The following is a 23513-nucleotide window of genomic DNA, read 5'->3' on the forward strand; positions in this document are numbered from 1 at the left end:
GCCTCCTGATGTCAAAGACGTTGCCATCTAATCTGACATCCACTGCCACACCGCTGCTGTCTTCAATCTCGGTGTGGAGAAGCTTGGTAACACACAAGAGGAAGATGTTAAAAAGCATTGGTGCTAGCACACACCCCTGTGCGTACAAGGAAGGGCTCGGACTCTTGTCTCCTATGGTCACCCGAGCAGTCAACCCATCATGGAACTAGCGGAGGATGTTAACAAATTTATTGGGACAGCCAAACCAAAGGGGGATATCCTATAAGAGCTCTCTTTGCACAGTGTCAAGTGCTTTAGAGAGGTTGACAAAGGCCATAAACAGGTCCTGATATTGCTCCCAGCACTTCTGCTGAAGCTGCCGGGCTGTGAAGAATTTGTCGATCTACACACACGCACATGGTTGGGGGTGGGATGGGTGTTCACCAGACCTCGTCCTTGCTGGTCTTCGTTCACAGAGCTTGCCAGCCCAATATCCACCCATGGGTGTCCTTGTAAGGGAAATAAAATTACTGTGCGGACACACAAGTATGTTTTAACTGGTGGGTTGATTCCTGTTTTTTCAAAGGGCTGAAACTATCTTACCTTGTTCCAGCCAATCCTGATTCATTCCACGCTCACCTGATAGGTAACTTCCTTGCTTAATTACAAGTGTCCCCCACTTTCGGAACATTCGCTTTACGACACCTCGCTGTTATGAAAGACCTACATTAGTTACCTGTTTCTGCTAACTGAGGGTGTTTTCACCATTACAATAAAAGGCAGCACGCACCCCGAGCAGCTAAGCTCCTCCCTCGGAACTGCATTCTAGCCGGCATTGCTTAAACACGTGTCTGTGAGCATCTGTGCATTCTGTCGATTTATTTTCAGCATCTGTTAGCAAGATGAGTTCTAAGGTATCGGAAAAGCCTAAAAGAGCTCATAAGGATGTTACACTTAGCGTAAAACTAGACATAATTAAGCATTTCGATCGTGGTGAACGAAGTAAGGACGAAGTGAGTTTGGCTTGTGGAAGTTGACAACGATGATGTTGAAGAGGTTTTGGCATCCCATGACCAAGAACTGATAGATGAAGAGCTGATGCAATTGGAAGAGGAAAGGATAATAATCAAAATCGAATGCAGTAGCAAATGTACCGAAAGTGAAGTCGTCCAGGAACTGAACGTGAAGCAACTGCGTGAGATTTTCGCTGCAATGTTTGCAGAAAAGTACAACTTTAATTTTGAAAGGGTACCAGGTTTAGGGCATATTTGCAGGGTGATTTGAGTGCTTACAAAGAACTGTATGATAGAAAAACGTGCGATGCTAAGCAGTCAAGCATACTGTCGTTTTTCAAGCCTTCCACATCAGCCACAGCAGACGACGAACCTCGACCTTCGACATCGAGGCAGGCAGACATAGAAGAAGATGACCTGCCTGCCCTGATGGAAACAGACGACGATGAGACGACACCCCAGTGTCCCACTACCCCAACCCCCGGGCCATGGACCGATAACGGGCTGTGAAGAATGCAGCAGTGCAGCAGTAACTGCATCGCCTCTGATCAGGACTGACATTTATGTGCCAGGCGGCACCTAATTAATTAGCTTGTTTATTTCGGCTTCTTTCTTAAAGGTGTGCTGGGTGCATTCTGGCAACCGCTGCATGCTTCGCAGCAATGTATCAGTCCGCGGCCTGGAGGTTGGGGTCCACTGCACCACCCCAACCTCCGATGACTCAGCCTAACACACCATCATCAGTATGCTTGGCGCTGTCTTCCGAATTCCGGTCAGTGGTACTACACTGTACATACATTATTTCTACTTTATATAGGGTGTGTATTTTTATGTGTTATTTGGTATGATTTGGCAGCTTCATAGCTTAAAGGTTACTGGAGAGAGTGTTTCTGCCGAGAGCACCTACGTGAGATTTTCACTACGGTGGACAGTTCGGCAATGATTGTAGAAAAGTATTTCTACTTTATATAGGTTGTGTATTTATCATATCATTCCTGCTTTTACTCTATGGTACTGTTATTTTAGGTTTTATGTGTTATTTGGCATGATTTGGTAGGTCAGTTTTTGGGTCTGCGAACGCTCACAAATTTTTCCCATATAAATAATTGGTAATTGCTTCTTTGCTTTACGACATTCCGGCTTACGAACCGTTTCATAGGAATGCTCTACCTTCAGATGGCAGGGGAAACCTGTATTTAGTGATATTTTTTCTCCTCATTCATATACAACTTGGTTTCCAAGCCTTTTTTGTAAGACTGGAACAATTTCATTGTTGAAATCCTTTATCAAGCTTCATATTGTAGGATTTTTTTGGTAATTATAGTTGTATTTCCCTATTTTACAGACTCTGTATGATAACATCACGAAGGAGACTCCTGAGACTCTCAGTGACCCACAGTAGGTTGTTTGTTTTTGGAGACTTTTAAATTTTGCAGTAGTCAATTAAAGGTGTATTTCTTTAGGAATAGACAAATTATTCAAATTTGTTATTGTGTTAAGTAATTTGTACATAAATGCTATTTTATACTTGCTAATATTCAATTTATATAAAAGCCAAAACAGTTCACTATTGCTGTTCAACTTTAGGAGTGTTCCAGAAGAAGAAAGGGAAGCCAAATATTTCAGAGTTGTTACCAGTTCACTCTTGGCTTTGAAGAAGCTATTTGACCTTCTGCCTGAAAATGAGAATATGGTTCTGAAGGACAGACTAATAAAAACTTTATCGCAGTCAAAGTTTTGGAAATACTGCAAGCATAAAAATCCACAGGTTTGATTAATATACTCAGAAATATAGAAAAAAATATGATTGTTAATGGGTTAAGTTGGTATTGATCTTTTATATGAGAAAGTGTGGGCTCTTTTGCAGTGTAAGAGTCCTTAATTCACCATGAGCACCGGGGCAGTTCCTGGATGTAGATTACCAAGGGCAATAGGGATTGGCATTATTCCACAGCCTTATCAGCAATGCCTATATCCTAAAAACTAAAAAAAAAGAATAAACAAAATTAAAAAGTTCTTGACACCACAACTCCTGACACAGTTTAGAACAACATTGCAAGTTGTAGGGCCTATTCCTATGCTGTACGGTTCCGTGTTGTATAAGCAAATCATGAATAATCTACTTGGAATTCAAAAGCAGAGGTCTTGCTTAACTAATTGTATTGAACTTCTCTGAAGGGGTAATACAGAGTAGGCAGTTGTACAATGCTGTTAAGTGTATTTTTTCTAGATCTTCAAAAGGTCATCAAAAAGTTAATCTATAATAGATTAACAAATAAAATCAGAAAATATGAAGTGAGGGAGAAATGATGAATGTTTCTAGCTAGCTTTAAGTCAGGAAGCAGAGAGTGGGAGTAAATGACAGCTATTCACAGTGAAAATAGGTGGGTTGCAGTATTCCACTAGGATCAGCACAGGGATCATTGATATCCACAATTTCCACTCATAATTTGAGTTTGAAGTTGTGAAAACAATTTCTAAATTTGCAAATGATAATACATGGTGAGTTGGGGTGGTGTTTGTAGGTGTGATATGGCTAATTGGTAGTGAGGAATCTTTAGTAGATTATAGAAAGACATTACAAAATTTACAGAATGTGCAAATAATAAGCAGGTGAGGTAAATGTGAATTAGTATGGTATAGTTTGGTAGGAGTAGTGAGGTCACAATGGGTATTTGGATAGTTGTATCTACATGGATAGCAGGACAAAAGAGCACTGAAGTACAGTTACATTATTTTCTAGTTGTGGCATGGGTCATAGAGTCTATACATAGAGCAAACCGAGCTCCAGGGTTTGTTTATAGAGGGAAAGGTTTGGAAAGTAAAGCACTTATGCTAGATCTTATGCATGTATCAAACCATGGTTTGCCACAACTTGTATACAGCTCAGCTTGTCATTTCTTTTGGCAAAGGAGGCAATGGAGAGGGTGTATTTTAAAAAAGGAGAAGAAAAAAAAAAGCCAGAAGTGCAAAGGATTACTTAACAGGACAGGAGAAATGAGTAACCCGAATCTCTTTTCATTATAATAGTTGACCTATTTGAGGTCTTTTTAAGAATGAAAGATTTTGATAGCATGGGGAAAAGATGTTTTTGCTGATGGTGATAGTATGGAAATCAGTCTTCCTGAAGCAGGCAAACTAATGATACACAAGAATTTGCTTTTTTTAAAAAGCTCCATTTACATTGGCGTAACTTGAAGACTTCAAATTAATATTGTTGAATACTTGATCCTTGGTTTAATTCAATTGTTTTATGATCTGTATAAATATTAATATTTTATATTAACAGTGCAAAACCAAGTTTCTGCTGCTTTCTTTAATTTGCTAGATCCGATCAGCTTTCTTCGAACTGATTATTGGTTTTTGCCAACATTTCCCTGAGCTGTTGAAATCTGAAGCTGCAAAAGTCAGTCCAGCTGTGCTGCTGAGCATAGATGATATGGATCCAGTGGTATGCCCTTCTGTCTGGGCAGCAGCACTTCATGTGCTCAGCTGCATTGAGGTAAAGTGAAAAGATGGACAGTTTGGATGCAAAGTTGATTTTTGTATTTAATACAAAAATAGAGAAGAAATCATGGTGAATGTATTGCTTTGCTGAAGTTATAAGTTCTTTTTTATAAATAATTTGATCTTGGTTAATTCATCTAATTATGGACAAACAATATTCCTAAGCTTTGACAGTGAAGTTTCCCAGGTCTTCTGTTCCTGAATTATGCTGTCACCAGCTGATATTACTTGCTTATGGATAGCAATTGACAATAGTATCGTAATCGACTTGTAATCTCTCATTGGACCTGCAGGCTGCTGGCATTCTATAAACATTTAACAAGGTACCAAGATAAACTGAACAGCACCTTCCCTAATCCTCACCTATTCCTAGTTCCAAACTCAATTTTCTCCACTTTTTCTCCCATTTCCACTTCTTTGTGTCCAAATAACTCACCACCTGTTCCCTCACTCATTACTTTATTACCCATATTCCCGGCTACCATTTGGCTTGGAAAATGGGATACCTTTAGAGTGACTTTTCAAACAGTATAGTACAGGAACAGGTCCTTTGGCCCACAATGTCTGCCAACTACATTGCCAATTTGAACTAATCCCACCTGTCTGCACATTGTGTATACCTCTCTATTCCCTGCCTGTTCATTTGCTTGTCTGAATACCTCTTAAAAGTTACTTGCACCATTTCTGCTGACAAAAAATTGTAGGCAACTACCACTCTTGGTGAATCAAAAAATAAAACGTTTCTTATAAATCCCATTTAAACTTTCCCCCTCTCACCTTAATGCTATGCCCTTTCGTATTTAACGTTTCTTTCCTGGGAGAAAGATTCCGACTGTCTACACTATTTTCATAATTTAATAAATTTTGATCAGGTCACTATTCAAAGTTCAAGTTCAAAGAAAATTTATTATCAATGATTTATTATCAATGTGTATATACTATATATGACACCATGTACAACCCTGAGATTAATTTTCTTGTGGACAATCACAATAAATAATATCAATGACAGTCCACACCCAACAGGATGGACAAACAACCAACGTGTAAAAGACAAGAAGCTAGTCCTTCAGTGCTCTAATGAAAACAACCCAAATTTGTCTGACCTCTCTTTACACTCTAATCCGGGCGACATCCTGGTGAACTTCTTGTGCAACCTGTGCGAACCCTCCATACTTAGACATTTATATTCAATACCCAAACCCAATGAAGTCAGGTCTGTTGAATGCCATCATTACCATCCTATCAACTTGAATTGCCACTTTCAGAGAGCTATGGACTTGCATGCCTGTATGTTAATGCTTTTAAGGGCACTGCAATTAACTATATACTTTACTCTTGTATTATACCTTCCAAAATGCAACAGCTCACTCTTGCCTGGATTAAATTTCATCTGCCAATGCTCTGCTGATATTTCTAACTAATCTAGTTTTCTAATGAACCTTCCTAGTTTCTACCATTTTTTGTGTGTGTGCAAACTTGCTAATCAACTCAGCTATATTTTTGTCCAAATCCTTCACTTATGTAACAAGCAGCACAGCAGAATCCTTTTGAAATAGGACATCTGGTTCAGTGGTGCAGCAACAAATAAGTTCTTCATTGCACCTCTGCATGCATGTGCTCGTTCATATGACAATAGACTCAGTTTTGACCACTTGTAACTTCCTCCCAGACAGAATAATGTGCCTCCATCAGCACTCTCTGTCTTGTATGGCCAAGCAATTTTGAATCCAAGCTATTAAATCTCCAGATATCCCATGAGGGACCTTGTTGAAAGGTCTACTGAAGTCTATGTATACAACATTCACTGTCATCAATCATCTTCATCACATCTTCGAAAAGTTCAATCGTTCGTAATATGTGACCTCTCATGCACCAAGTCATCTGTCTAGCACTTGCTTAAGGACTGACATCAGTTTTATCTTTGTTCCTGACAGCTAATTTGAAATAAATTTGACAGGTTACCACCTCAGAAGTAAAATCTGTAGTCTTACTTCATAGTTCGTAATTTGCCAGCTGCTAGTATTTCAGGATTATTTTGAGAAGAGCTGCTATGGTGCGCCATTTGATGTCTTGCCACTGTGCAGGCAATACTACAGGAATCCAGAATGCTTTGGATAACAAGGTAGTCCCTCAGAATCCACAGAAAAGGAACTTTGGAAACAATGACCCTGGGCAGTAAGGTTGATGCAGTAGGATTCAGATCAGTGAAAATTGCAGGGAATCTGCAGCAAGTTTCTATGAAGAATGTTGGAAAAGGCCTATATAATGATTCTCTTCTGTTTCACATATTGCAGGTAATTTGGAATTATCATTTATTTGGAGTGCAGGAGGGGAAAACCAGGAACACAGTTCCTGTCCTTGATTTAAACAATAGAAATAATGTGAGATGATGTATGCATTTTTAAAAGCCATCAAATTTAAAATCCTGTACATGAACTAATACTGACATAGTCCTTTTCAGCCTTGGAGTGATTTTTTTTTAACTGCCTGTGTTTTTAATGTTTCTATTAGGATTGTTGGACCCATGTAAATGCAAAAAAAGGAGTTTTACCAAAATTATGGACGGTACTTAAAGAAGGTGGTCGTGGCCTTGCTACCGTGATCTATCCAAATCTTTTACCATTTTTTAGCAAATTACCAGACGAAATAATTGTACCAAAGATGGAATTTTTTACCACTTTCTTCAGCACCTGTGCTAAGGGGTATGTTTTTTTTTATTATTCCAACACTGTATAGACTCTATTGTGATGCAGCTACTTAGTTTGAGGCTTTTCTTTGTAAACTATGTTATAATTAAAACTGTAAGGCCTGGAATACATATACATGGAAAAGACGATTATATAGATGAAGAGTGAGGACAATTTTCTTGTTGAAATATCAGATGTAGATTCCTCAATCTAATAAATGTGTTAAAAGCAACATAATAAGTATTTTTTTGTGTCGGACAAGTGAGAATATTACAGGATTACAGATGAAAAACAACATGGTTGCTCTTTCAGAGAGCAAGCACAGAAGTGGCAGAGCAAATAGCATCCTTTGTTCTAAGTTTCAGTCAACACACATAAAAATTGCTGGTGAACGCAGCAGGCCAGACAGCATCTACAGGAAGAGGTACAGTTGACGTTTCGGGCCGAGACCCTTCGTCAGGACTAACTGAAAGAAGAGATAGTAAGAGATTTGAAAGTGGGAGGGGGCGATCCAAAATGATAGGAGAAGACAGGAGGGGGAAGGGATGGAGCTAAGAGCTGGGAAGTTGATTGGCAAAAGGGATATGAGAGGATCATGGGACAGGAGGCCGAGGGAGAAAGGAAGGGGAAGGGGGGAAGCCCAGAGGATGGGCAAGGAGTATAGTGAGAGGGACAGAGGGAAAAAAAAGGAGAGAGAAAAAATAAATTAATAATAAATAAATAAATAAATAAATAAATAACGGATGGGGTACGAAGGGGAGGTGGGGCATTAACGGAAGTTAGAGAAGTCAATGTTCATGCCATCAGGTTGGAGGCTACCTAGGCGGAATATCAGGTGTTGTTCCTCCAGCCTGAGTGGGGCTTCATTTTGACAGTAGAGGAGGCCGTGGATAGACATATCAGAATGGGAATGGGACGTGGAATTAAAATGTGTGGCCACTGGGAGATCCTGCTTTCTCTGGTGGACAGAGCGTAGGTGTTCAGCGAAACGGTCTCCCAGCCTGCGTCGGGTCTCGCCAATATATAGAAGGCCACATCAGGAGCACCAGACACAGTATATCACCCCGGTCGACTCACAGGTGAAATGGCGCCTCACCTGGAAGGACTGTCTGGGGCCCTGAATGGTGGTGAGGGAGGAAGTGTAAGGGCATGTGTAGCACTTGTTCCACTTACAAGGATTACTGCCGGGAGGGAGATCGATGGGAAGGGATGGGGGGGACGAATGGACAAGGGAGTTGTGCAGGGAATGATCCCTGCGGAAAGCAGGGGGGAGGGGAAAGGTGCGCTTAGTGGTGGGATCCCGTTGGAGGTGGCGGAAGTTACGGAGAATAATATGTTGGACCCAGAGGCTGATGGGGTGGTAGGTGAGGACCAGGGGAACCCTATTCCTAGTGGGGTGGCGGGAGGATGGAGTGAGAGCAGATGTGCGTGAAATGGGGGAGATGCGTTTGAGAGCAGAGTTGATGGTGGAGAAAGGGAAGCTCCTTTCTTTAAAAAAGGAGGACATCTCCCTCGTCCTGGAATGAAAAGCCTCATCCTGAGAGCAGATGCGGCAGAGATGGAGGAATTGCGAGAAGGGGATGGCATTTTTGCAAGAGACAGGGTGAGAAGAGGAATAGTCTAGATAGCTGTGAGAGTCAGTAGGCTTATAGTAGACATCAGTAGATAAGCTGTCTCCAGAGACAGAGACAGAAAGATCTAGAAAGGGGAGGGAGGTGTGGGAAATGGACCAGGTAAACTTGAGGGCAGGGTGAAAGTTGGAGGCAAAGTTAATGAAATCAACGAGCTCAGCATGCGTGCAGGAAGCAGCGCCAATGCAGTCGTCAATGTAGTGAAGGAAAAGTGGGGGACAGATACTAGAATAGGTTTGGAACATAGATTGTTCCACAAAGCCAACAAAAAGGCAGGCATAGCTAGGACCCATACGGGTGCCCATGGCTACACCTTTAGTTTGGAGGAAGTGGGGGGAGCCAAAGGAGAAATTATTAAGAGTAAGGACTAGTTCCGCTAGACAGAGCAGAGTGGTGGTAGAAGGGAACTGGTTAGGTCTGGAATCCAAAAAGAAGCGGAGAGCTTTGAGACCTTCCTGATGGAGGATGGAAGTATATAGGGACTGGACATCCATGGTGAAACTAAAGCGGTGGGGGCCAGGGAACTTAAAATCATCGAAAAAATTCACAGCATGAGAAGTGTCATGAACATAGGTAGGAAGGGATTGAACAAGGGGGGATAAAACAGTGTTGCAGTATGCAGAAATGAGTTCGGTGGGGCAGGAGCAAGCTGAGACAATAGGTCTCCCTGGACGGGCAGGTTTGTGGATCTTAGGTAGGAGGTAGAAACGGGAAGTGCGGAGTGTGGGAACTATAAGGTTGGTAGCAGTGGATGGGAGATCCCCTGAGCGGATAAAGTTGGTGATGGTGTGGGAGACAATGGCCTGGTGCTCCTTAGTGGGGTCATGATCGAGGGGTAAATAAGAGGAGGTATCCGCGAGTTGTCGCTGTGCCTCGGCAAGGTAGAGGTCAGTACGCCAGACTACAACAGCACCCCCCTTATGAGCGGGTTTTATAGTAAGGTTAGGATTAGTGCGGAGGGAGTGGAGAGCAGAGCGTTCCGAAGGAGTGAGGTTGGAATGGGAACAAGGTGCGGTGAAGTCGAGAAGGTAGGTGTCCCGTCGGCAGTTAGCAATAAAGAGATCCAGAGCAGGCAGAAGGCCAGAGCGGGGTATCCATGAAGAGGAGGAGGGTTGAAGACGGGAGAAGGGGTCATCGGTGGGGGTGGGAGAGACCTTGCCGAAGAAGTAGGCTCGAAGACGGATCACTAAGTTTCAGTGATTTCACTAAATCACTAAGTCTCTGATTTTTAAGATTTTAGTAACTGAGCTAGCATACTATGAATTGGTCTTTAACCCAAACCTTCCTAATTACTTGGTGAAATAAACAGCCACAAAATAAGATAACATGTTGGTAATGCCATATGTCAGTTTTCAGTGCCACTAGCTTCTGATTTAAAAAAAACAACATGACAACTTCTATAAAAAGGAACAAAGGCTATGCTGTTTGCTTCAGCTGACAGCATGCAGTCTCCATTTTAGGGCCTGGCTGTCATAAGATTGAACTCTTAGCAACCTATAGGGGTTGAGTGAGGTTTGCATATTACTGTCCTGTAATTTAAAGATGCATTTGAGAGGAAGACAAGTGCTGTTGTTGTCAATTAGGCAGAATTTAAAAGTAGCATTAGTAAAATAAAATACATCACGTTGCTGCAGTATGTTATGATATTCTCAAACTGTGTGTTCAGCTATTTGTTAGGGGAGAAAGAACTTTGCATGGATTTAATTAAAGCTGTCTTCAGTTACATGGAATGTAGAGCACAGGAAGATTACTTCTCAGGCTTTTATAACGTTTTGTTAAGTTTTCTGTGCTATTCACTTTGACTACTTGTGACATTTCTTTCTTAGTCCTAGTCACTATTAGCTGGGGATTTTTCCTGAATTTTATCATCAATTTATCTGAAAGTGCATGATGCAAACATGTTCTTTTAAAATGATTATTTTTCTGTCTCCAAGTACTGATAGTTTTTCCAAGATATAAATGTTTGTAAATTTAATAAGATGAAGCAGTGTACAGAATGGAACACCAAGATATAATATTTTCATATTGTGTAAAATACACCTTCCTTTCGTTAAAACACTGCTTTCATAATACTACTCTCTACTCCAACAATTAGGAGGGCATACTTTCTGCGAGCAAATGTGGAATGGTGATTGTTGTGTTTTTGGAGCAACCAGCTGGCTGGAGGAAGACTAGAAAGTAGTTGAATTTATAATAGGATCATTATAACAAACAATATCCTATAGAGATTTGTCAACAGATGTTATTTAAAAGAGGCAGAAAGGGAAATTAGCTAAATAATTGATGGCAGAATGATTAGAGGTGATGAAAGAGTGGTTTTGAATAGCTCATTAAAAGTGTGTCAAGGCATTGAATGAATAGAAAACTCTCGTAAGTTGGACTCAACTATGTGAAACCTGGTGCCATTGTAAAGTAAAGATTGAGTTTAAAACCCAGTTCTGGGATTGAAATTCTGATTAAAAATCATGGAGCTGAAATTAACTCTTCTCTCCAACTGCTGCCTGACCTCCTCACTGTTCCTGTTTCCAGTATTTTTGCTTTATAGTCATGGATGGAATTCATGGAGTGTCCTGAAAAACAGTTGAGAATGGGGATTAAAGAACTCGATTTAGGTCTCGCCTCTTACTTGGCTAATTATAACTGAATCACCTTTAAAGTGCTCTTGGAATCAGGTTAACCAAATATGAGTTTAAAAGTTTTTTGTTTTTCTTACGGGATTTCTCTGTTTGAAATAACACATCTTCTCTGACAAATACCAATGAAAGTGTCATTTAAACAATGCCCTTTAAGCTCATCTACAGTATGTATAAGCAGCACAAAATGCTGGAGGAACTCAGCAGTCCAGGCAGCATCTATGGAAAATAGTACAGTTTATGTTCTGGGCCGAGATCCTCCAGCAGGACTGTTGAAGGATCCGGCCTGAAACGTCAACTGTACTCTTTTCCACAAAGGATCTCGGCCCGAAACGTCAATGAAACTCTTTTTCTTAGATGCTGCCTGGGCTGCTGAGTTCCTGCAGCATTTTGTGTGTGTTGCTTGGATTTCCAACATCTGCATATTTATTCTTGTTTGTGCAGTATGTATAACTTTGATTGTTGTTTTGAGCACACATTTACTATGATTTGAGCTTAAGAGATTTGGATGAATGTAATACAAATACAAGTCAGATCCAGTAATTAATTTCAATTTACCTTTTCAGAGAAATGGAAATGTAACAATATTGCAGCCAATCTATTCCAGCTAGCCACACGAAGATAATACTATTAAATATATGTTAATTCTTATCTAAGTTCTCATGCTGTATAAAATATTATGAACATAAAATGTTTAACATTTTATCTAAGGTGTTTAAAAGAGCATGAAGGGAATGGAGGGATACGGATCATGTGTAGGCAAGTGGGATTAGTTTCATATAGCATCATGGTCAACACAAACATTGTAGTTGGAAGGATCTATTCCTGTGCTACACTGTTCCACATTCTAGGAAAGATTCCACTGTGTATGCATAGCAACCATAAATGCAGATTTTATTTGCCCAGCTGTAAGATAACAACTGACACCATTTTAAGCAGGAACTAAGCCCTACTGATTTGAATAATTTAAGATTATGCATCTTATTACTACAGAATGTTAGCAGTTTTCTCACTGATTATTCAAGTGCAACTGCACTCTTCAGGGTACTTTTGAACCAAATGAGAAAAATAAATTCCCACAGAAAGTCTGCTTCACTGATGTTATGAGGTTTAGTTTCATATTGCCAAGTGCCCCCAGAAGACTTTGGTACAGTTTTTTGTGATCACTTTGTGTCTTGAAACTCCCTTAATTCGTATTGGCATCCCTGCAGCCTCTTCCCCAAACCCCCACCACAGCAGATGGTTTACAGTTTGTGATTAAGGAAAAAACTATCCTTAAGTAGCTTCATTACTTAGTTATGAATTTTTCACTGATGTGTGATTTGTCTCTGTTTATCCATTGGCCTTTTAGCATGGAATTGTGTTGTGCATATGCTTGGTGAGGCTTATCCTTTTGGTTGGATTTTATATACATCATTTTAAATGAAAATAGTCCAATTCTTTACTTCCAAAACAATAAACTTGACTTTGGCCCAAGGCATAGCTAGACTTTTTTTTAATCCATGTAGGTTGTCACAAAAAGGTGTTTGAATAGAACTTAAGAGCCACGTTGATCAAACACTTGAATGAATTTTGAGGACAAAATCTGTGTGATTTTGGGGAAAATGCTTGCATTGATAATAAGCATGTTTTTCTAATTGCAAGACACAAGAGTAAATCTTTTGTACAGTCTATTTTAAGTAGAGTTATACAGCATAGAAACAGACCCTTCAAGCCAATTGGCCCATGCAAAACAAAATATTCAGTGTTTGAAACACCAACAATAAAAACTAATTTCAGGTAATGTTGTAAGATATGATTTGGCATACTTTGTTTTGATTAGATTACTGAGTGAACGTGCCTTGATGAGCCATTCTGAGAGCTCAGCAATTGTGGCTGCAATTATGGAATGTTTACGTTTTACATTACACCAGAATCTGGAAATGAATGAGGATCAGCAGAAGCTCCAACAGATGCTCATAAATGATCAGGTATGTGAGACAAGCCAAGGTATAATCTTTCTTGGCAGGAAAACATGCTAAGAATTGTCTTGCTGAGATTGGAAAAATTGAAGATGAGAAGTTGGAATTTGTAACATTTCAATCTACAGCATTATCATCTTTAAAATACTGTGGTGCTTTGAAATCTTTGATTTTTTAAAAAAAATTTATTATTTTCTTTTATTCAATGTCTTCTACTTAACTTGGAAAATATTCTAGACCAAAGGTGAAATTAAACAGCTAATTAACCACAGAAATAAAACTTCGTAGTTTTTTCTTTTTTGCTGTGCGGAATATCTTCAATTATCTCTCTTTGTTGTAATATATACTCCAATATATAATACAATGAAAAAGTGAAATTATATTCCATCATGACTATTTATCTTGTTTCTCACATATTATTACATTATTCTTTCTGTTAATATCCCTGATATTATTTGTCTTTAATTATCGTTTCAACTGAATAGAATTATTAACATTATATACTGTATTAGAATGTCAGGATGTAAAGTTGTATTCATGTCTGTTTTCCATGTGAGCATGATAGGTTGATCAAATATTTCAGAAGAGATGATTTTTTTTTACAAGATATAGAAAAAGAACATTTGCACATATCCAATATGAGTGCTTTATATGAAAAATACAAAGATCTTCTTTGCAAATATAAATTCAAAATGAATGAGTTAACCTTATCTTTCTTTTTAGTTACTACCTCTGTTACGTTCTGCTTTGAAGAATCCCAAACTGCAAAACAGTACATTTTCCCACCTAGCAGATACTCTTTTGTCTTGGGAAAGGCGAGCTGATGATCCAGAAATAGAAGAATGTGCTGAAGCATATCAAAGACTGTTACCCTATTTTTGGAATGGGCTATCTCAGCTTTGTATGTCTCAGGTGAAAAGTGCAGAAGCTGATAAGAATATATTGGAAGGAGTGTCCGCCTTGCTTGTATTATTAAAAAATCCTGAGAGTTCTCAAAAACACACGCTTAAAAAGAAAGAAAAGGTTAAGTTTTTTGACAAAGAAGAAACTACGAATGGTGAAACCAACAGTGGCAATCATCAGGAAGAATTAAATTTTGGACCGACAAATGTGCTGAATTCGGAAAATTCAGAAGGTTATTCCAAACATTCTCAGCATTGTAATCCTTCCAGAACTGTACCTTTGGAAGATCTAGTTTGTAAACTGGCCAAACTATGTATAGGCTTTATCAAAAGAGAGAACTCTGAAATTTATCTTGCATTCTTGGCTACATTGGTTAGCTCCTTTCCATCAATGAATTTGTTTACAGTTTTGCTGGAAAATGATAATCAGGGGAATACTGAATTTTTCCCTGAAGCAAATAATGAAGTGAAAACAATGGCACCTAATCCTGCTGTGCAGTTTCTGAATGAAAAGCTGTTAATCTGGATGAAGGAAGACAAAGCTGATTTTGGTTGCCTGATTGAAATGCTCTACAGTGTTCTTCATTGCTGTCAGAAGAATGTGAGGAACATAATACTTAATCAAATATCTGAGGTAGGTGTTTTCTCTTTGACAATATTTTAAGGTTGATCACTGGTTCTGAAATGTTCTTATTACTACTGATGCTTTTCGAACTATGAACATATTTAGTAAGTCTGCAGCAGTTATTTTGGCGTTAATAATCTTTATTTTGTTTTTCTTTCCTCTTTTCTGTTTCCTTTGTATGTCTGTACTTTGTAATTTTACTTTTCTCTTCCGGTACATTTCGAGGTGCCTTTAAGGAAGTAAAACTTAGGAACGATATGTTCAAGATAAGTAGCAATTGAATTAGATACAGGGTGGTGAAGTGAGCATTTTCAGTAGCTTTGAAATGTAAATGTTAGACTAAAGCAAGAACCAAGAGAAATGAATATGGTCTGCAGATTAACAGGAAAAGCTGCAGTAGTACAAACATTATTTGAGTTTATCAAAGCAGATTTTAGTTATTTTAGACTCTTCCTATCCCATTCATGGATAACTCTCATGCCTCTACTGGGATATTCCTGCAAATAGAACAGTCAGAATTAGGTTTATTACCCCTGACTTGTGTCATGAAATGTGTTGTCTTGTGGCAGCAGTACAGTGCAAGGCATAAAAATTACTGTTATAAGTTATAAGAATAAGTAAGAAGTACGAAAGAGGAATACTGAGGTAGTGCTCATACGTCATAGACCATTCATAAAATCTGATGATGGGGGGTGGGAGGAGGCTTTGCCTAAAACAATAAGTGTGGGTGTGGGTCTTCAGACTTTACTTCCTCTCAGATGATAGTAATGAGAAGGGGGCATGTTCTTGGTGGTGAGGGTGTTTAATAATGGGTGCCACTACCTTGAAGCAGCACCCCTTGAACATGCCCTCAATAGTGGGGGGATTGCACCTGTGATGATGCTGAGCCTCTGCAGCCCCTCACTGCTGCGTATTGGAGCTTCCAAACCTGCCGCTGATACAACAGTCAGAAAGCTCTCCACATTACATCTATGGAAATTTGCAAGAGTCTTTGGTGACATATTAAATCTGTGTTGTTTGTCAGTGAGGAGAAGATCTGCACTGGCTGATAAGGATGTCGAGGATCCAGTTGCAGAAGAAGGTACAGATGCCCAGGATTTGAAGCTTGTTAATTAGTACTGAAGGGGTGATGTTGTTGAACACTGTGCTGTAATTGGTAAACAGTAGCCTGATGTATGTCTTGCTGTTATCTAGATGCTCCAAAGCTGAGCGGTGAACCGATGAGATTGCATCCTCTTTGAACCTATTGTGGCTGCAGGCGAACTGTAGCAGGTCTAGGTCCTTGCTCGGGCAGGAGTTAATTCTAGACACTATCAACCTTTCTAAGTGCTTCATCACAATTAGATATGAGTGCTACCAGATGATAGCACAGAGGCATCTCACCCTGATCTTCTGGGGCACCTGTAAAACCGCTGCCATTTTGAAGCAGGTGGGAACGTCAGACCACAGCAGTGAAAGGTTGAAGAAGTAAACACAAAATAATCTGCAGATGCTGGGGTCAAAGCAACACTAGAACACAACACGCGGGAGGAACTCAGCAGGTCGGGCAGCATCCGTGGAAATGATCGGTCGACATTTCGGGCCTGAGTTTCCGCTGAGTTCCTCCGGCGTGTTGTGTTCTAAAGGTTGAAGAAGTCCTCGAACACTCCAGCAAGTTGGTCGGCACAGATTTTCAGTACCCTGCCAGGTACACCATCAGGGCCTGATGCCTCGTGAGGAACACTTCAGCCTCCAAGACGGAGATCATAGGGTCACTGAATGCTGTGGGGATTCGCACAAAAATAATGTTATTTTCCCATTCAAAACATGCATAAAAGACATTGAATTGATCAGGGAGTGAAACATCACTGCTAATTATATTGTTAGGTTCTTCCTCACAGGAAGTAGTATCATGCAAGCCTTGCCACAGTTGCTATCCATCCAATTGTATCTACAATTTCACAAGAAATTGCCTTTGCACTCTTATGCTGGCCTTCTATAGGTTGTATCTGGATTTCTTGTTGGGTTCTGGCCTGCTGGTTTGGAAAAGCATGATATGATTTCAAAGGAGCACGTTCATCCACACAGGTATTGATGAAGTTGGTGGTGGCTGTGGCATATTCATTCAGGTCTAAAGATGATTCTCTGAGTATGACCCTGTCCACCAATTCAAATCAGTACTCTAAACACTGCTCGACCTCTCTCGACCATACTGTATCTTCATGGTTCTCACCGTGGTCCTTAGTCTCTGCCTATGTGCTAGGAACAGGAGTACAGCCAAGTGATCAGACTTGCCAAAGTATGGGCGTGGGATGGCACGGTAAGCGTTCTTGATGGAGGTATAAGAGTGATGGGTGTGTTGCCATCTCTGGTTCTGCAGGTGATATGTTTGTGGTAGTTTGTTGTTTCAGTGGGGTTGGACCAACAGAATTCAATTTAATGTATCAAATATATAGAATATAGTGTATGGAAATATATGACTTTGTACCAGAAACAGAATCAGCTTTATTATGGCTGTAGCATATGACATGAAGTTTATTGTCTTTCATAATAGGACAAGGCAAAGACATTAAAAAATTACTCTGAATTACAAAATAAATAAATAGTACATAAAAAGGAATAATGAAGTAGTGATCATGGAGCATTCTTAAATATGATGGTGGAGGGAAAGAAGCAAGTTCTGAATTGCTGTGTGGATCTTCAGGCTCTTCTCCCTCCTCTCTGATAGTAGTTCCAGACGGTGAGGGTCCGTAATGATGGATGCCGCCTTCACGAGGCAGTGCTTCCTGAAGATGTTCTCGATGGTGGGGAGGGTTGTGCCCATGATGCAACCCTCTGCAGCCTCCTGCGATCTTGTGCGTTGGAGGCTCCATGCCAGACTGAGATGCAGCTGTTCAGAATGCTCATCACTGTACAACTATGGAAATTTGCAAGAGTGGTGACATTCCAAATCTCTTCAAATGAAGTATAATAACTGGCATGTCGTCTTCGTGATTGCATCAGGGTGTTAGGCCTAGGATAGATCCTCTGAGATATTGACACCCAAGAACTTGAAGCTGCTCACTCTTTCCATGCTGGCCCCTCAGTGAGGGTTGGGGTGTGTGGGGTGTGTTCTCCTGACGTCCCTTTCCTGAAGTCCGTAATTCGTTCCTTGGTCTTGCAGACATTGAGTGTGATGTTGCTGCTGTGACGCCACTCAACCAGCTGATCTATCTCAGTCCTGCACGACTCCTCATCTCCATCTGAGATTTCACCAAGAGTGCCATCTGTAAAGTTATAAATGCCGTTCGAGGTGTGGTTAGCCATACAGTCATGAGTGTGGAGAAAAAGTAGAGAAATGAGTGAAGCACGCATTTTTGAGAATGTGCCTATGTTGACTCTCAGCAAGGAGATGTTCTGTCTGATTCATATTGACGGTGGTCTCCTGATAAAGAAGTTATGGCTCCAGTTGTAGAGGGAGGTTCGGAGGCCCAGATTTAGAGGCCTGGTGATTAATACAGAGGGGGTGATGGTATTGAATGCTGAGCAGTAATTGATACACTGCAGCTTGTCATATATTTTGCTGTTTTCTACATGCTCCAAATCAGAATGGAGAGCCAATAAGATTGCAACTGCTGTAGACCCTATTGTGGCATTTAGGCAACTTGCAGTGGATCCAGGTCCTTGCTCGGGCAGGAGTTAATTTTAGCTGTAATCAACCTCTCAAAACACTTATTTATGGTAGATGTGAGTGCTTCTGTTTGATAATCATTGAGGCAGCTCACTTCGGTACTGATATGATTGCTGCCCTTTTGAAGCAGATGGGAAGTTCAAAGTAAGCTCAAAGTAAATGTTATTATCAAATGACATATATGTCATCACATACAAGCGAGAGATTAATTTTCCTGCAGGTGTACTCAGCAAATCTATAGAATAGTAACTATAATAGGATCAATGAAGGATCAACCAGAGTGCAGAAGACAACAAACTATGCAAATGCAAATATAAGTAAATAGCAATAAATAACAAGAACATGAGATAACAAGATAGAGTCCTTAAAGTGAGATTATTGGTGGTGGGAACATCTCAATGGATGGGCAAGTATGTTTGGTTATCCCTTCTGTTCAAGAGCCTGATGGTTGTGGGCTAGTAACTGTTCTTGACCCTGGTGTTGCGAGTCCTGAAGCTCCTGTACCTTCTACCTGATGGCAGCAGTGAGAAAAGAGCATGGTCTGATTGGTGAGGATCTTTGATGGATGCTGCTTTCATATGACAGTGTTTCATGTTGATGGGCTCAATGGTTGGAAGGGCTTTACCTGTGATGTACCGGGCTGAATCCACTACCTTTTGTAGGATTTTTCGTTCAAAGGCATTGGTGTTTCCATACTAGACCGTGATGCAGCCAGTTGATACATTCTCCACTACACATCTATAGAAGTTTGTCAAAGTTTGAGATGTCATGTCGAATCTCTACAGCCTCCTAGGGAAGTACAGGCGCTGCTGTGCTTTCTTCGCAATTGCACTTACGTGCCTGGTCCAGGACAGATCCTCTGAAATAGTGACACCCAGGAATTTAAAATTGCTAACCCTCTCCACCTCTAATGAGGACTGCCTCATGAACCTCTGGTTTCCCTCTCCTGAAGTCTACAATCAGTTCCTTGGTCTCACTGACATTGAGTGGGAGGTTATTGTTATGACACCACTCAGCCAAGTTTTCAATCTCCCTCCTGTATGCTGATTCACACCACCTTTGATTCGGCCAACGACAGTGGTGTCAACAGCAAACTTGACTATGGTGTTGGAGTTGTGTTTAGTGTTACAGTTACAGATGTAAAGTGAGTAGAGCAGGGGGTTAAGCACACAGCCTTGTGGTGCACCTGTGCTGATGGAGATCGTGGAGGAGAGGTTGCCAATTCTGAATTGACTGGGGTCTACAAGTGAGGAAATCCAATATCCAATTGCACAGGGAGGTATTGAGGCCAAGGTCTTGGACCTTATTGATTAATGTTCAGGGGATGATGGTATTAAATGCTGAGCTGTAATTGATAAAGAGCATCCTGATGTTTGCATCTGTGCTGTCCAGATGTTCCAGGGTTGAGTGAAGAGCCAATGAGATGGCACCTGCTGAGGACCTGTTACTCAGGTAGGCAAATTGGAGCAGATTTAACTTGCCTCTCAAGCAGGAGCTGATATGTTTCATCCCCAGCCTCCCAAAACACTTCATCACTGTGGATGTAAGTGCAGCTGGGCAATAGTCATTGTGGCAGGTTACCACGCTGTTCTTGGGCACTGGTATAATTGAAGCGTGATTGAAGCAAGTGGGTGCCCACACTGTGGAAGCGAGAGGTGAAAGATATCAGTGAACACACCAGAAGTTGGTCAGCACAGGTCTTCAGTACATGGACAGTTTACATCAGCTCAGATACTGAGATCAAAGGATCATTGGAAGATGTGGGGGTTCGTGATGTTTCTTCCACGTTCTTACAGTCAAACGCCTATGTCATTTGATTTAACTTTATAAGAGGTGATAGTATTGGAGCACTGTCATAACTGTCGAGCATCCTTTGTTGATTCAAATTTAGTCTGGAGTTGCCACTTAACTCATGAGTTGGCTTTCCAGAGATCGTACCTGGACCTCTTGTAACCTTCTTGGTCACCAAACTTGAATACCACTGATCAACCCTTAGCAGATTGTGGATCTCGTAGTTCATCCAGGGCTTCTGATTGGGGAAGACACTGATTGACTTAGTGGGGACACATTCATCCACAGCTGTTTTAATAAAGTCCGTTACCACTATGGTGTATTCATTCGGATCTCTAGATGAGTGCTTGAACACGACCCAGTTCACTGACTCGAAACAATTGTGTAATTATTCCTCTGCCTCCTGCAATCACCTCATAGTTGTTCTGATCCCTGGAGCTTTGCTTTTTAGGCTCTGTCTGTATGCAGGTAGGAAGGTGTACGTGAAAAGTCCAGTCATTTACTCGGCACAGGTTTTCAGTATGTAGCTGGCTAGGCACACCTTCAGGGCCTGACACTTTTCAAGGGTTCACCCTTTTTTTTTAACCTTTTTCCAAATCTGGTTTATTCAGTGATTACAGTAGTACAATATTAAAGCGTTTCAACACTATGTATTACAACATTATTTATAGTTTGAAATTATAATACAGTCATCACAATCAAAACACCTTCAAGCCTTGCAGATTGCTTATTGACCTGGAAGTACTCCATTGTTTTTCCATCCATTTGATGTGGATTAATAGGCTGCTCATAACTTTGGTTTTCTTATTTGACTCCCATTTCCACTTCTTCATCAGAGATTGGCCATGTCAACTTTTGTAGCATAGGTCTGCTTTGACTCGCATCATCTGCTGCTGTTTATCACTCCTGTTTACGTACTGAACATCTTCCGTGACCTGCAAAGTTGAACTCATCCAAAGTTTAGATTTGCTAGTTCTCACTTAACCTTCTCTCCTTCTCCATGTTGATTAATATTAGGTCTGGATCTTTAAATATCCTAAATCTTAAACTTCCCTCAGCATGTTCAGATCCTGTCTTTGCTTTGCTCTCCCTCTCTCCCTACAGAAGGCTATAGCCTCTGGCTCTAGACCTTTTCTTTACTCTTTATTCTCGCATCATTGACGGATATGCCTGATGATTCTAGCTAAGATTTCCTTTATAAACCTCCGCTTCTGCATCACCCACACCTGCCTAAAGACTCTGCATATATACATCACTCTGAATAAGCATTTACTTACACTACCTAAATAAGCTTTTCTCCCTTTATTTACTTTTATTTGATGTCTCTGAAACGTCAGTGTTTGTTTCAGAATCTGCTTCATTATCACTGACTTAGATGATGTGAAATTTGTTGTTTTGCAGCAAGAGTACATAGTACAAAGACATAAAATTACTGTAAATTACAAATAATTAAATAATGCAAAAAAAAGGAATAATGATGTAGTGTTCATGTGCCACTAAGAAACCTGATGGACAAGGGTAAGAAACTGTCTCTGAACCTTTGAGTGTGAGTCTTCAGCCCCCTGTACCTCCTTCCTGATGGTGTAATGAGAAGAAAAAGTTAGAAGTGATATTTTTGATCCTTCGGTTAAATTTGAAGAGACTTGGAAACCATTTATTCAACATTTTCTTATGATGTAACTTGACATTTCCGAATCCTTCTTATTAACTTAAAATATATGAACAGAAGAGCGGAGTTGACGACATTACTGAACGTGTTCGATTTAAGATATTGGTCTAGCCTTGTTTTGTTCCGTTTGCTTTTTTGGGTTTAGTATTTAGTTCCTTTTTTTTGTTTCTTTGGGGGGGCGGTTTCTTTGTATTTTTTTTCTTTTTATTTTTTTTCTATGATTAATTACATTATGAATTTGGAAGTCTATTATACCTGAAATCTTTTCTGTATATGTTTATAAACACTAAGATTATTCCAATCTCTTTGTATCAACATTGTTATTTTGTTTATAACTTTGGAAAAATTAATAAAAAGATTTAAAAAGAAAAGAAAAGAGAAGAAGGCATATCTCACATAGTGAGGATCCTTAGTGATGGATGTCATCTTTTTGAGGCACCACCTCGAAGATGTTCTCAAAGGTTGGGAGGGTTGTGCCTGTGATGGAGCAGGTGGCATCTACAGCCCTTTGCAGCCTCTTGTGATCCTGTGTATTTGAGCTTCCATGACAGGCTCTGATGGAACTGTAAAAATGAACTTCGTTGTAATTTTACATTTTACTGAATTAACCTTTTTTTCCTTTCTAGATGGAACAAGGATGGCTCATCTTATTTCACGTTATAGAAAAGGTAACTTTTTATATATCATTGTGCTAAATTTCAGAATATAACTTCATTAGCAATAAAATTACAAACTTGATATTATTATTTTTATAAACTTAATGTGTTATTAAGTGCATATATATTCTGTTTTCAAAGAATTAGCAGACAATTTAAGCAATGCTTGTGAATATCATTGGCGTCTTAAAAATATTCAAATTGAAACAAATTTGAGCTAAAGAATTCTTTGTAGTCAATATTAATAAAAATTACGTGAAATAATTTACATTGATTACTACAAGCATAACTGAAACTTTAAGTACAGTGGCATGCAAAAGTTTGGGCACCCCGGTCAAAATTTCTGTTACTGTGAATAGTTAAGTGAGTAGAACATGAACTGATCTCTAAAAGTCAAAGTTAAAGATGAAACATTCTTTTCAACATTTTAAGCAAGATTAGTGTATTATTTTTGTTTGGTACAATTTTAGAGTGGGGAAAAAAAGGAAAGGAGCACCATGTAAAAGTTTGGGCACCCCAAGAGATTTGAGCTCTTAGATAACTTTTACCAAGGTCTCAAACCTTAATTAGCTTGTTAGGGCTCTGGCTTGTTCACAGTCATTGTTAGGAAAGGCCAGGTGATGCAAATTTCAAAGCTTTGTAAATACCCTGACTCCGCAAACTTTGTCCCAACAATCAGCAGCCATGGGCTCTAAGCAGCTGCCTAGCACTCTGAAAATTAAAATAAATGATGGCCACAAAGTAGGAGAAGGCTATAAGAAGATAGCAAAGCGTTTTTAGGTAGCCGTTTCCTCAGTTCATAATGTA

The 23513-nt window shown here is 39.9% G+C and overlaps 1 protein-coding gene across 1 annotated transcript in view; it reads left to right on the forward strand.

Annotated features, from left to right (window-relative positions):
• The window catches only part of ltn1 (listerin E3 ubiquitin protein ligase 1), a 129227-nt gene that overhangs the window by 21949 nt on the left and 83765 nt on the right, over positions 1 to 23513 (forward strand). The window contains exons 5-11 of the mRNA XM_063050957.1: positions 2338 to 2390; positions 2580 to 2760; positions 4321 to 4494; positions 7014 to 7204; positions 13276 to 13423; positions 14138 to 14950; positions 22677 to 22718. Of these exons, the coding sequence (XP_062907027.1) occupies positions 2338 to 2390; positions 2580 to 2760; positions 4321 to 4494; positions 7014 to 7204; positions 13276 to 13423; positions 14138 to 14950; positions 22677 to 22718 (1602 nt within the window). The remainder of the gene's footprint in view (positions 1 to 2337; positions 2391 to 2579; positions 2761 to 4320; positions 4495 to 7013; positions 7205 to 13275; positions 13424 to 14137; positions 14951 to 22676; positions 22719 to 23513) is intronic.

This window comes from Mobula hypostoma, chromosome 6 (genome assembly GCF_963921235.1).
Source record: "Mobula hypostoma chromosome 6, sMobHyp1.1, whole genome shotgun sequence".
NCBI lineage: Eukaryota > Metazoa > Chordata > Chondrichthyes > Myliobatiformes > Myliobatidae > Mobula > Mobula hypostoma.